The 13,498-nt window shown below is 33.1% G+C and overlaps 1 protein-coding gene across 13 annotated transcripts in view; it reads left to right on the top strand.

Annotated features, from left to right (window-relative positions):
- LOC136029401 (protein turtle homolog B-like) overlaps positions 1-13,498 on the top strand; it is a 327,014-nt gene that overhangs the window by 228,753 nt on the left and 84,763 nt on the right. For all 13 annotated transcript variants that reach the window (XM_065707755.1, XM_065707762.1, XM_065707756.1 and 10 more), the window contains 2 exons: positions 2,876-3,019; positions 10,901-11,044. In XM_065707755.1, coding sequence (XP_065563827.1) covers positions 2,876-3,019; positions 10,901-11,044 — 288 coding nt within the window. The remainder of the gene's footprint in view (positions 1-2,875; positions 3,020-10,900; positions 11,045-13,498) is intronic.

Below are 13,498 nucleotides of genomic sequence, written 5' to 3'. Positions count from 1 at the left end.
TTTTAAATACAAACTATAATACACTTTAATACTAATCATTAACCAGCTTTTGGCTTTTATTCAGTTAATTAATTGATTCTAATGTCTCCTCCCCCACTCCTTTTTTTTATCAAAATCGTGCAATCAAAACTATGAGAAAGCCATTCAGCCAAAAAAAGGATTAATATACAAATTTCATTTTAATTATTCATGTGAGGTGAGCCAAAATCAAACCATGCATTAATTAAAAAACGTTCAGAAAGTAAATAAAAAAAAACAAGTTTTTTAACTGCAAGTAAGGAGCGACATTAAAACTTAAAACGAACAGAAATTATTCCGTACTTGAAAGGGGTCGTCCCCTCCTCAACGCCTCGCTCTTTACGCTAAAGTTTTTTATTGTTTTAAAAAGTAGAGTTGTTATTGTAGTCTATAGTTTGTCCTTAACAAACTATCATTTAAAAAAAAAGTCATCAATTTACCTTACGTTTTGAATTTGCCGCTTGATTTCAAAACTTTTGTGTTATTATCAGAAAATAATGGAATTTTTTCTTCTGTCATTAAAGACGGCAAAATGTTGACATGATATCAACATTTGACAAATTGAACGCGCGCCGTATCGACAGAGAATCAAATAAAACGCCATAATTCCTTGTCGAGTCGACAGAGATTAAATAAAAAAACTAGTATTTTTAACTGAAAGTAAGGAGCGACATTAAAACTTAAAATGAACAAAAATTATTCCGTATATGGAATGGGTTGTCCCTTCCGCAATCCCTCGCTCTTCACGCTAAAGTTTGACTCTTTGCCACAACTCTGCTTTGTGGAAACAACTAAAAAATTAAAACAATTAAAAACTTTAGCGTAAAGAGCGAGGGACTGCGGAGGAGACAACCCGTTTCATATACGGAGTAATTTCTGTTCGTTTTAAGTTTTAATGTCGCTCCTTACTTTCAGTTAAGAAAAACTAGTTTTTTTTAATTTAATTTCTGAACGTTTTTGAATGAATGCATGTTTGATTTTGGCTCTCCGCACATAAATTATTAAAATGAAATTTGTATATTAATTTTTTTTTTGGCTAAATGGCTTTCTCTTAGTTTTGATCAGACGATTTTGAGAAATAAGAGGTGGGGAAGGAGGCCTAGTTGCACTCCAATTTTTCGGTTACTTAAAAAGGCAACTAGAACTTTTAATTTTTAACGAACGTTTTTTTTAGTAAAAAATATACGTAACTTAAGAATTAACTTACGTAACAAACTTTTATATTCATATATTTTTATTATGTATGCGACGGGGTTTGTACCCTCGTTAATACCTCGCTCTTTACACTAAATCGTAAGTTTTGTCCCAATTCTTTAAGAATGACCCCTGGATCAGAAAGGCCGTAGAATAAATAGTTGAAATTACTAAAAATACTTTAGCATAAAGAGCGAGGTATTTATCTCCTCCTAAATACCTCGCTCTCTATGCTAAAGTATTTTTAGAACCCCTCATATGCGCAATAATCTCTGTTCGTTTTATGGTTCAATGCTACTCCTTACTTTCAATTGAAAAAAAGTTTTCATGTTTATTTTTTCATTGTTTTTTATAGTAATTCTAGAAAATCCTCCGCCCTTTTCATTGAATTTTTCTTCCCCCATAACGTATTACTCCAAGGGAAGATCCTCCCACATAGCCCCTTCCCCTCAACCCCACACCCCAAACCAAAAAATCCCCTGAAAACGTCTGTACACTTCCCAATAACCATTACTGTATGTAAGCACCGGTCAAAGTTTGTAACTTCCAGCACCTCCCCCAGGGATTGTTGGGAAGTAAGTCATTCCCAAATACATAGTTACTATGGTCTTCGACTATGCAGAACAAAATGGCTATCTCAAAATTTTGATCCGTTGACTTTGGGAAAAATATGAGCGTGGGAGGGGGCCTAGGTGCCCTCCAATTTTTTGGTCACTTAATAAGGGCACTAGAACTTTTCATTTCCGTTAGAATGAGCCCTCTTGCGTTATTCTAGGACCACTTGGTGGATTTAAATTGATGAAACTTATATATTTAGAATCAGCATGAAAATCCGATTCTTTTGATGTATCTTTTAGCATCAAAATTCCGTTTTTTAGAGTTTCGTTTACTATTGAGCCGGGTCGCTCCTTACTACAGTTCGTTACCACGAACTGTTTGATACTAATTCAAACACGGCTCTGTCCGACTGTGACTGGTGGATGTGGTGCGCTGACAGCCTTACCAAGGACGATGTTGAACTAGGGATAGAACATCCCTAGATTTCTGCTGTCCGCAACCTGAAGAAACCTCTCTGACACGATCTGCTATTTTTAAAAACACCTCCTTTTTTGAATCTTGTAGTCAAGGTATGAAAAAACTTGTTCTGATCTAAACGGGGTCAAGTTGCTTAAATAGAAGAAGACCGGACAAACGGAGCCTCAGTTGTTTTTGTTATTTTTAAGAATTGTTAATTTACATCGGGCAAAATGATTTCTCAATCATTTCTAAAAGATTTCTTGACGCTTAACAACAAGCATCATAGTAAAAGATGCCTTAATCGATGGATTTGGACTTCCTTATGAACCATTGAAACAAAATATTTGTCATTGTAGGTTTTAGTCGATATTTAAGTTCCACATCGTTCCTATCTTGTTGCAGTTTTACAAAAAATGTCGCCAAGGTAAAATAACAAAGCAAACACATATCTACTTGACCATTAGATACACAGATACTTAAATTAACCGTAGTATTAGGTTTTTCCTAGGGGGGGGGTGTGGGGTAAAAAGCCAGTTGGGAATGGGAGGACATAGTTCACTGATCATTTTAATTTTCTCTACAGGCATGAACATGTTTAAATTAGTCCCCGCATCGTTCATTTAAAAAATATCTTGTTTTATTTTAGGCAGTGCTGTTATAGTTGAGCCTCCAAGAAACCAAACTCGAATGGAAGGTGAAGAAGTAGAACTTCCTTGTGAAGCAAGGGGGCATCCTGGCAACTTCACTACAAGGTGGATCAAAGATGGAATCCATATCTCCCAAATTCCAGGTAACAAAAATAAAACCGCTGGAAAAACTGCTGATTAAGAAATGAAAACAAACCACTTTTAATGGGTCTGTTATGATGATGCAGTAGAGAAAAAAAAATTATTCCACTAAGGCAATGTGAAGCAGCCTTTGTTCAGATTCGTCGACGAAACTGTTACTGTAGCAACACTGAGTTTTTGCCATCTATTAAAGCTGTAGTTGTCAACCCTCATAAATTTAAAAATGCTATATCTCAAGAAGTTTTTTCTAAAAAAAAGCATAAAACAAAATGACAACATCTTACTTAAAGACTCAGCATACGCCGTGTTCTTAAAACCAACTTTATTCTCTAGTTCCTGATGTCATCTCAAGGTTGTTATTTTTAAAATTTAACATACCTACAAGCTATTTCGTATTTCTAAAACTGCAACAGGCATTCGGTAAAGGTTATATCACATTGCCTCAAAATATGATATTTCCTATGTATTGGATAGTAAAAACAGCTTGATTTAATGATAATCACCAAGTGATTGTCAAATAAATACACTAATAATAATTACGAAATTGCAGTCACTGTGTTACAGCTACTTATGCTCTTTGTGAACAACTTGCATAAAGACAAATTTCCCTCTTCTGAAATGCTTCACTATAACAAATACTATGTGTAAAAAAATGGGCAAATCTTATGACTTAAAGAACTTTCCCCTGTGGCTTTGGGGGTTCATATTATATCGAAAGGCATAGTTATTGGACCTTTCAACTATGATGATCAAAATGGCTATATCGAAATTTTGATCGAACAACTTTGGGAAAAATGGATGGGGAAGGGGACCAGGCTGCCCTCCAATCTTTTTGGTTATTTAATAAGGGCACTAGAACTTTTAATTCCCGTTCGAATGAGCCCTCTCATGATATTCTAGGACCACTGGGTCGACATGATCATCCCCGGAAAAAAAAACTAAAACAAATAAACACCCATCCGTGATCTTTTTTCTGGCAAAGATTACAAAATTCCACATTTTTGTAGACAGGAGCTTAAAATCACTACAGTAGGGTTGTCTGATACGCTGAATCTGATGGAGTGATTTTCATTAAGATTCTAACACTTTTAAGGGGTGTTGCTCCTTTTTTTTGAAAATCAGGCAAATTTTCTCAGGCTCGTAGCATTTAATCGGTAAGACTAAACTCAATGAAACTTATATATTTAAAATCAGCATAATAAGCCAATTCTTTTGATATATCTATTAGTATCACAACTCTATTTTTTAGAGTTTCTGCTACAACTGAGCCGGGTCGAGTTTGTAAACTGTTTGATATAATTTTAAAAAAAATGAGCGTTTTTGATTTAAACAGGGTGCAAGATCTCCACCTTTCCACTAAAAATCCGGGGGTAGAGAAGGTAAGGATGGAGGAAGAAGGGAAACTGTCCTACTTTTACCATCTAATCGTAAAGCTAAAGCTCTCGCGCGATTTAGGTTCAAAGAAGATGCAACGTGCTTATTGTTGTACAAAGAACTGGAATTATAAGGAGCAGGTAGGGGTTTTGAGGGGTTTAGGGCTAAATTTGTGTCTACATTAGTGCATACTAAAAATCCGTGCCCTACTCCTCTTCAAACAAAGTGCACTAAGTTACCTTTCAAAAAATAAGCTTTGACTTTTTCTCACAACTCTACTTTTTAAAACAATAAAAAACTTTAGCGTAAAGAGCGAGGCGTTGAGGAGGGGACGACCCCTTTCAAGTACGGAATAATTCCTGTTCGTTTTAAGTTTTAATGTCGCTCCTTACAGTTAAAAAACTTGTTTTTTTTTTTTATTTAATTTCTGAACCTTTCTTAATTAATGCATGGTTTGATTTTGGCTCACCTCACATGAATAATTAAAATGAAATTTGCATATTAATCCTTTTTTTGGCTGAATGGCTGTCTCATAGTTTTGATTGCACGATTTTGATAAAAAAAAAAGGGAGTGGGGGAGGAGACTTAGTTGCACTCCTATGTTTGGTTAATTCAAAATGCAACTAGATTTTTTTTTTTTTTTTTTTTACGAATATTTTTTTTTTTTTACGTAACTTGCGAAATCATCTTACGTAACGAAATTCTATATTTGTATTAGATAACTTCGAAGACCACACTACCTTTCCATGACGAAAGTAAAACAGTTCAAAATAAGGATTATACCTTTTTATTGACAGTGAATAGATATAAAATTATTTAACTGGATATTTCGAACGCATATACAGTGTTCATCATCAGCAGAAAAACTAAAAGACATGAATAAAAATAAACAAAATTTATACCTAATAAACTAATTACATATAGTTTATTGCTCCTTTTTTTTTTCAATGCAACAGCCGAGGCAAATCTCTTTGACCTTTTCGGTTCCGGTTCATTAGAATTATTTGACATATTACGTGGACAGAGGTCATAGCTCTTAGGTGAGGTGATATTTACTTTATTTGACCTCAGTAAATTATCATAAATTGAGTTCAATCCAAATTCACCTGTATCTCTGTTTATGGAATTATTCTTGAATAGAATTTTTTTAATTTCGATTGTTTCCCTGAAAGTTTGCTTTAAACCTTGGTCCCTAGAAATCAAAGAAACATCTTCAAACAAAAAAAAATGATTTGGAAAACTAAAGATATCCTCCGAGAGGGCCGACGTGAAATCTTCAGGTTTGGTATTTTGCTTTAAAGACGATGAAATAGAATTATGATGTTGTAGCAATCTCGTTTTTAAATTCTGGTTAGTACGTCCCACATAAGAGCTTCCACAAGTACATGGGATTTTATAAACCCCACTTTGTTGCTCTACGGAAGTCCGATCCTTTCCAGAATTTAAAAAACTAGCCAAAGTATTACTACCTCTTAAAGCTACCTTTAGCCATCATTTTGAAAAATTTCTTAAGTTTTTTACTCAAACCTGGAACATATGGTAGAGAACAAAAAATATCTTTCTTTTCTGTTGCTTCCAGAATATCGTCAGAACATTCTAGAATTTTTTTCCTTCTTTTCGAAAAAGTCTGGTCAATTAACCAACCCAGATAATGGTTACTTATTAAAATCTCTTTTAATAACTAATTCCTCCTCAATGAATTTTGGAGAATAATTCTAAAAAAGCGGTCAGTTAAGGATATTACTTGGCGAGCATGACCGGAGAAAAACGACAAAAATCTGTTAGAATTTGTTCTCCAAAATTCATTGAGGAGGAATTATTGTTGTTAAAAGAGGTTTTAATAAGTAACCATTATCCGGGTTGGTTAATTGACCAGACTTTTTCGAAAAGAAGGAAAAAATTTCTAGAATGTTCTGACGATATTCTGGAAGCAACAGAAAAGAAAGATATTTTTTGTTCTCTACCATATGTTCCATGTTTGAGTGAAAAACTTAAAAGAATTTTACAAAATAATGGCTTAAAGGTAGCTTTAAGAGGTAGTAATACTTTGGCTAATTTTTTTAAATTCTGGAAAGGATCGGACTTCCGTAGAGCAACAAAGTGGGGTTTATAAAATCCCATGTACTTGTGGAAGCTCTTATGTGGGACGTACTAACCAGAATTTAAAAACGAGATTGCTACAACATCATAATTCTATTTCCATGAGAAATTTATCATGGTGGAAGAAAATTTCCATGAAGGGGGCGCAGGATTTTTTAGCATTTTCTTAAAGATGAATGAAAAAATAAACATGAAAAAGTTGTTTCAACTGAAAGTAAGGAGCAGTATTAAAACTTAAATCGATCAGAAATTATTACGCATATGAGGGGTTCACCTCCTCCTAATACCTAACTCTTTACGCTAAAGTAACTTTATTAATTTCAACTATTTATTCTACGGCCTTAGTGTAAAGAGCGAGGTATTGACGAAGTGGTGAACACCCTCATATACGTAATAAAAACATACGAATATAGAAGTTCGTTACGTAAGATAATTTGTAAGTTACGTATATTTTTACTAATAAAAACGTTCTTCAAAAATTACAAGTTCTAGTTGCTTTCTTAAATAACCTAAAAATTGGAGGGTTACTATGCCTACTCCCCCACTTCTTTTTTCTCAAAATTGTCTTATCAAACTATGAGAAAGCCATTTAGCCATTAAAATAAATTAATATGCAAATTTTGTTTTAATTATTCATGTGCGGAGAGCCAAAATCAAAACATGCCTTAGTTTTGAAACGTTCAGAAATTAAATAAAAAAAAACAAGTTTTTTTAACTGAAAGTAAGGAGCGATATTAAAACTTAAAACGAAAAGAAATTATTCCCTATATAAAAAGGGCTGTTCCCTCCTCTACGCTCCGCTCTTTACGCTAAAGTTTTTTACTGTTTAAAAAGTAGAGTGGAGAAAAAAAAAAATCAAACTTTAGCGTAAAGAGCGGGGCATTGAGGAGGGAACAGCCCCTTTTATATACGGAATAATTTCTGTTCGTTTTAAGTTTTAATATCGCTCCTTACTTTCAGTTAAAAAAACTTGTTTTTTAATTTAATATTATATATAGGCTACAACGCTAGTCTAAATGAGGTAAAAAAAAACTGGCTGGTTTGAAAAAACTGCCATTCTGTTGGATGGGCTGCTATTATCTCGTCCTAGTAAAGAGCAAAACAACTAAAAAAGTTTGTGTTCTTTTGACGGAGTAACATAATATATCATAAAAGGATCATGGCTACAACAATAGTCTTTGTGCAAAAAAAAAGAGAAGGAAATAACAGGATTTCCTCAATAATGACCGTCGTAACCCTTGCCCATTCAAGATTCAGACCTTGTACTTGTTTTTGGAAAAATACGACTTCACTTTCTATTCATGCCCCTCTTTACCTTTCAACCATTACGCGAAAACAAATTATGTGAGAGTTTCGAAAAATAACCTTAGGAAACTTTTAATGGGTAGATTATCAGAGTTTGAGCGATGACTTTGGCAGTAAATTAAATCGTTGACAGTAAATAAATATTGGACCAAGTATAAATGCTTATTGAAGCTGCCAAAAACTATATATATAAAAATTTTTTGAGTGCCAAGACACATGTCACCATTATGAGAATTCGATCTGGCTCAAACTCTTGGACAAACATTATCTTAAAGTTAACTCTTTGTTTCACGTATATTTCTAAAAGTAGTCTGTATATGTACCTTGTGCTGGTATGCTTCTGATATTGCTGACTAAGTCCAATTACATCCTTATTATAATGGATAGATTTTACTTACAATTTAACGGTATGCTATTATTTGATTAGAATAACGCAATGCCAGCACATTGGTAAAATGTAAGTGACTTTTGCAAGTTTTATAAATAAATGCCAAATTTATTAAACCGCTTTCACTAGAAAATTAACAACTTAAACCTTCACCCATAGATTCATTAACAGTGAAGGTTAGAATAAAAAATTCGATGTACATTTTGGGGTTTAGATGATCTGCACGTTTGCAAACTACTCTCAATATTTTGTAAGTATTTGGATGCCATTGGATGTCACTCAGCTTAAAACAAAATTTCCGGCAGACCTCTGAGGGAGTCATTATCCAGTGTTAATTAGAACATAGAAATAGAAAAAAGAATAGAGATAAGAGTCTTCTAATTTTTGGTATCTTTTCCATTCCAAAAATTATCTTAACTCTGAATAATGTGAAATTTTGATGATAAAATGTTGCAAAATTTGGCCTCTATTCTTTTTTCAAAATCAATGAATTAGAAGCCTATGAAATTAGAAATCTATGAATTAGAAGTGTGATGCATATTTTCTTCGTACCCCAAACTTTTGTGTACCACGTATTTTTTAATATTGCAGTAAAGCAAAAATAAGGTTTTTAAACTTCTTGTCGGAAAAAGCTTATAAAAAGCAAAAAAAGAAAAATCGAAGCATTAAATGGGTAGCTATTACTGAAAAAAAAAAATGCTCACTGGTTTTGTTTCAGTATTTAACCCACACAATTATAGTCAAGTAGTCGTTGAGATAACAGGAACCCAATTCGAGGTTATCGTAAAAGTTTTGGTGGTCCTGAATAAAAAAAACAACAACAATAAAGAAAATTGCATGTAAAATACAAGAAGTTATATCATAATTCTTTTTTAATTTGAAGGGACATGGACCTGAAGTCTTCCCTGTGCGTACGCATTTGAGTTAGACCACTGAATCATTTTGTCCCCGATGATAACCCATCTGTAGTACCTCCTAAAAAGCTAATACATTTCAGGAAATTCTCACTGTGATTATCATCCGCTTTAGGAATCCTTCTCACTTCTTAACTCAGTTTTGAAATGTGCCATACGTTTTTTTGGTCTGGGCAAAATAATATTCAGGATATTCACAGTAAAGTGTGACAACGCAAAGTCTCAGAAACCATGTACATCAACATAGGAATTACTCTTGCATTTTTGCCTTCCACAGTTGTAATTATAATACCATTATTATTGGGGGTTGTTAGGCACCCAATCAAGGATACTGGGGAAATCAAATTTCATCTGACAATTCCTGTAAAATAACACACATTTAGAATACTAAGAAAAAGGAAGTAAATTTTACCTAAGAAAGTTTTGTGAAAATAAGCCGATCGGTGGTTATAAGTATGCAAACTTCGAAGTTTTTGATTAATGTTTATATTGGACGAAATATGTTGGGTCTTTTCTTCACTTGTAACGTTATTACTATACCATGCACTATACAGTGATTGACTTTCTATTAGTACAAAAAATGACTGTAACAGGGAGTGGGGAAGAGGGGACAATGCACCCGCAGTGAAGGTTGTTCAAACAATTGACTTGGGTTACATTTACTTGCAAGTTTGTTTCTTTTCTGACCAGAATTGAGACTGAAGCCTGAATGTAAAACTTTTTCTCAGATTTATGAGCAATAGTCAAATGTTACGTAAAACCAAGATCATAGCCTACAGGTTAGAAAAAGAATATAATTTGAGTATGAATATTTGTATTATCTCTCTTTTCAGCTGATGTATGTCGTAGTTTCCCTAGTCTTTCTTCTTTTTCATTTTTCGATCTATCTTTGATTGGTGACATAACTTATTTATTTCTTTACCTAGTGAAAAAGTTGGTCTTGTTGATTGAATGCACCGAAGTAACCAATATCCAAGTTATGTCTCGTATCGAGAAAACTATCAGATTACGTATTTACAAAAGAAGAAATAATTTCATTGTTAATACTATTCGTTATACTTTACCTGCCTCCGCCCAGTTTTTCTCGATCTTGCACTGTATTACAATATATATATTGCATGAAAAGATTAAGATTGGATATGCACTGTATTATAATATACATATTGCATGAAAAGATTAAGATTGGATATCGACTGTAACTGCACGTCTACGTATTGTCTGGAGTCTGGAGTCTCTTGTGTTCGTCTTTTTTTGCGTGCCTCAACACTGCAGTAGTTAGAGTTGTTGCATAATATCCCGAATCTGTCAATCTATTTTAGCTAACTTCATCGATGTATATCGATGATTTTCACCGATTTTTGTAAATAGGGTCTTAAAATTGGCATGTATCAATTTTTTTCTGTATTATACAGCAGCTAATTTCTACCGATAAGCAAAAATATTGAAGAACGTTGACGCTGCAATCTTTGAAGGGCATTAGTTTGCTTGCATAAATGCCTGTTCCGAAAAAAAATCGAACGCAAGTATTGTGCTAAGAAGGAGTATTTTTAACTTAAAACCTGCTAAAACTGACAAGAAATCCATGATTAATTTTTCAAATCTGTTATATATCACCCTTAAAAATTTACCTATTATTGTGTGCCATTTCACGGAGTTAAAAGGGATTCAGTTTTGAAAAAAAAACCAAAAAACTGCTCGATCTGATTTATAATTTCTGGCAAAAAATGAAAAGAGTCATTATGCATTGCTTAAATATTTTTGTCTTGACACATCAAAAATGATTATCTACCATACATCTTTAGGTCTTGACAGTCGAGCAAGTCAACGAAGAGATGGAAGTCTAATTTTATCTCCTATAGCTGCTGAAGATCAGGGATTCTATGCTTGTGAAGTATCAAATGGAATTGGTGAGCCGCAACTGGCGTCTGCCTTTCTAGAAGTGGTTTGTAAGTCAATGAATTAGTTATTTTTATTAAAAGGTGATATTCAGGTGTTGAAAACAACGAATATGTCTGCAAGTCTAGTAGAAAAAAAATCATAAGCAATATTTAAAAAACTAATTTCGACGGAGGAGAAAGAACACCAAAAAGGAAAGAACTTCCATCTTTTTTTGATTCCACTATATGTAGCTTATTGAGCATCAAGCCAACACCAATTAACGATTAGATCATCATATTTTACAACTTAATGTTTCATGGAAGGAATATCACATATTTGTTACTTAACATGCTCTGTTTTAAGACCATGATCCTAACATGTTTGCAGAAAAACAGGCCTTTCATCGACGAAAATTGACGAAAAAGTCTTAGTCTGATTGATCTATGTTACGTTAAATATAAATATAATATATATATATATATATGCATATAATAATAATATATATATATATATATATATATATATATATATATATATATATATATATATATATATATATATATATATATATATATATATATATATATATATATATATATATATACACATATAACATATAGTTAAATATAAGTTTTGGAATCGCAAAGTTAGTTACTCACCTTCAAAATTTTTGGAATGTTTTATAATTTTATGGCACCACAGCTTTTTAAAAACGGTGTTTTTTTTATTATCAGGTACCAAAGATAATATTGTAGCACTGATTACCCCATGCACCCAGACACCCGCCACGTCCCCTAATTCTACCGATTCTATTCTATCTCTTTTTGTTTCAACTTTAAAGCTAAGATAAGAAGTTTTGCACTTTCCTTTGATAACAGAGATCAATTTTTGATTTTCTAACAAGAACTTCTCTCTCAAATCTCACTGGGGAACAGAGACGTGTATATCTTCTTTAGTCTCTGACATATTCTAAATTGTACAGAAGTATTCGAGTTTCACAGTAATATAGTACTGTATGTCAGATTCGCTACTGTAGATCCCAGTACTGCTAGGTTTCCCCTTCATAAGGGAAAAAACAGCAGAACTTTCTGTTTACTTAGAAAGATGTTTGAGCCATTCAGAATTCCAAATCGATTAACTCCACGAAACGAAAAGTGAAGAAAATTGGTGAAGAATATAGAGGACTGGTTTTAGTTAGAATGTACCAATCATCTGGTAGAGAAATATCCAATTGGATAATATTGTCTTTAATTGTGTATAATCTTGTGTATACCCAGGAATTTAGGGGAGATGGTGTGAACACTTAACTTTGGTTCTGGGTTTCTTTATTTACTTTTGAGTAGTTTTCGCTTAGATTATACTAACGAGGTGAACGCCAAGCTTAAACTAAAGCATCCAGACACTTTTTTTTAACATGATCCTTGTTCAAATCATTATGGCTTTGTCTGGGTGTGGCTATTTTGGCCCAGTTTATTTTTCTCTATAAAGCCTCATTTTAAGAGCTTCTTAAAATTTGAAAAGTCCATCCATTTGTTTTATTAAATAGTTACGGAGTAAAAAACACCAAGGGAATTATGAAAGCAGGATTTAGAGGATAACAATTCATATAGTTGAGAGTAGAGGGCTAAAAAACGATATAAAGAAGTCATTTAGGTAGGATAGACTTGGGAGATTTCTAACAAGTTTTAGATATTTGGCTCAAATTGGTATTTCCTAGGAACCATAACTTCTTGGGAAAAGGTAGAATATTTGGGTCATACTGAGCATAGTTTTGAAAATAAGCTTAGATAAATAGGATGAAATAGTAAAAAAGATGTGATATACTAAATTAAGGATAATTTTTCAGATGCAAATCGAGCACGGTGTTGGAAACAAGTTTAGACATCTAGGATGAATTAGACATCTAGGATAGGATGAATAGCAATAGTCTATTGCTTTGTGTATTTTATGTTACTTACTTTTTTCATTTTTACATACTTTTACTTTAATTGACATACGTTTTCCATTGCCTTTAGAAACATGTTTGTCTCTAATCTTCACTAAATAAAAAACAGTTTTTTCACCTTAAAGTAAGGAGCAACATTAAAAATTAAAACAAACACAATTTACTAGGTATATGAGGGGGTTACTCCCTCCTTAAGACCTCCCTCTTCACGCTACAGTTTTTCGGTACTTTAATAAAAGTTACTTATCGTTCTAACTAAACAACCCTTGTGTTTCAGGGGTCATTTTTAAAGAATTAGGTTTAAGAATTAGTAATTTAAACTTTAGCCTAAAGAGTAAGGTTTTGAGGAGGATAACCCCCCCCCTTCACATACGTAGCAATTTCTGTTAGTTTCAATTTTTAATCTTGCTCCTTACTTTCAGTTGAAAAACTTGTATTTTTAACTTGATTTCTGATTGGCTTTTAAATAACGCCAGGATACCTGGCTCCTCTTCCAGGGAAAAATCCTTCTCCCCACAGATATATCCTCTGGACAATTCAATCCTGGCGAAAATTTACTTCGGACAATTACCCTTAG

This window comes from Artemia franciscana, chromosome 7 (assembly GCF_032884065.1).
Source record: "Artemia franciscana chromosome 7, ASM3288406v1, whole genome shotgun sequence".
Classification (NCBI taxonomy): Eukaryota; Metazoa; Arthropoda; class Branchiopoda; order Anostraca; family Artemiidae; genus Artemia; species Artemia franciscana.
The sequence above is the reverse complement of the archived record's forward strand: the minus strand, read 5'-3'. Positions and strand labels throughout refer to the sequence as shown.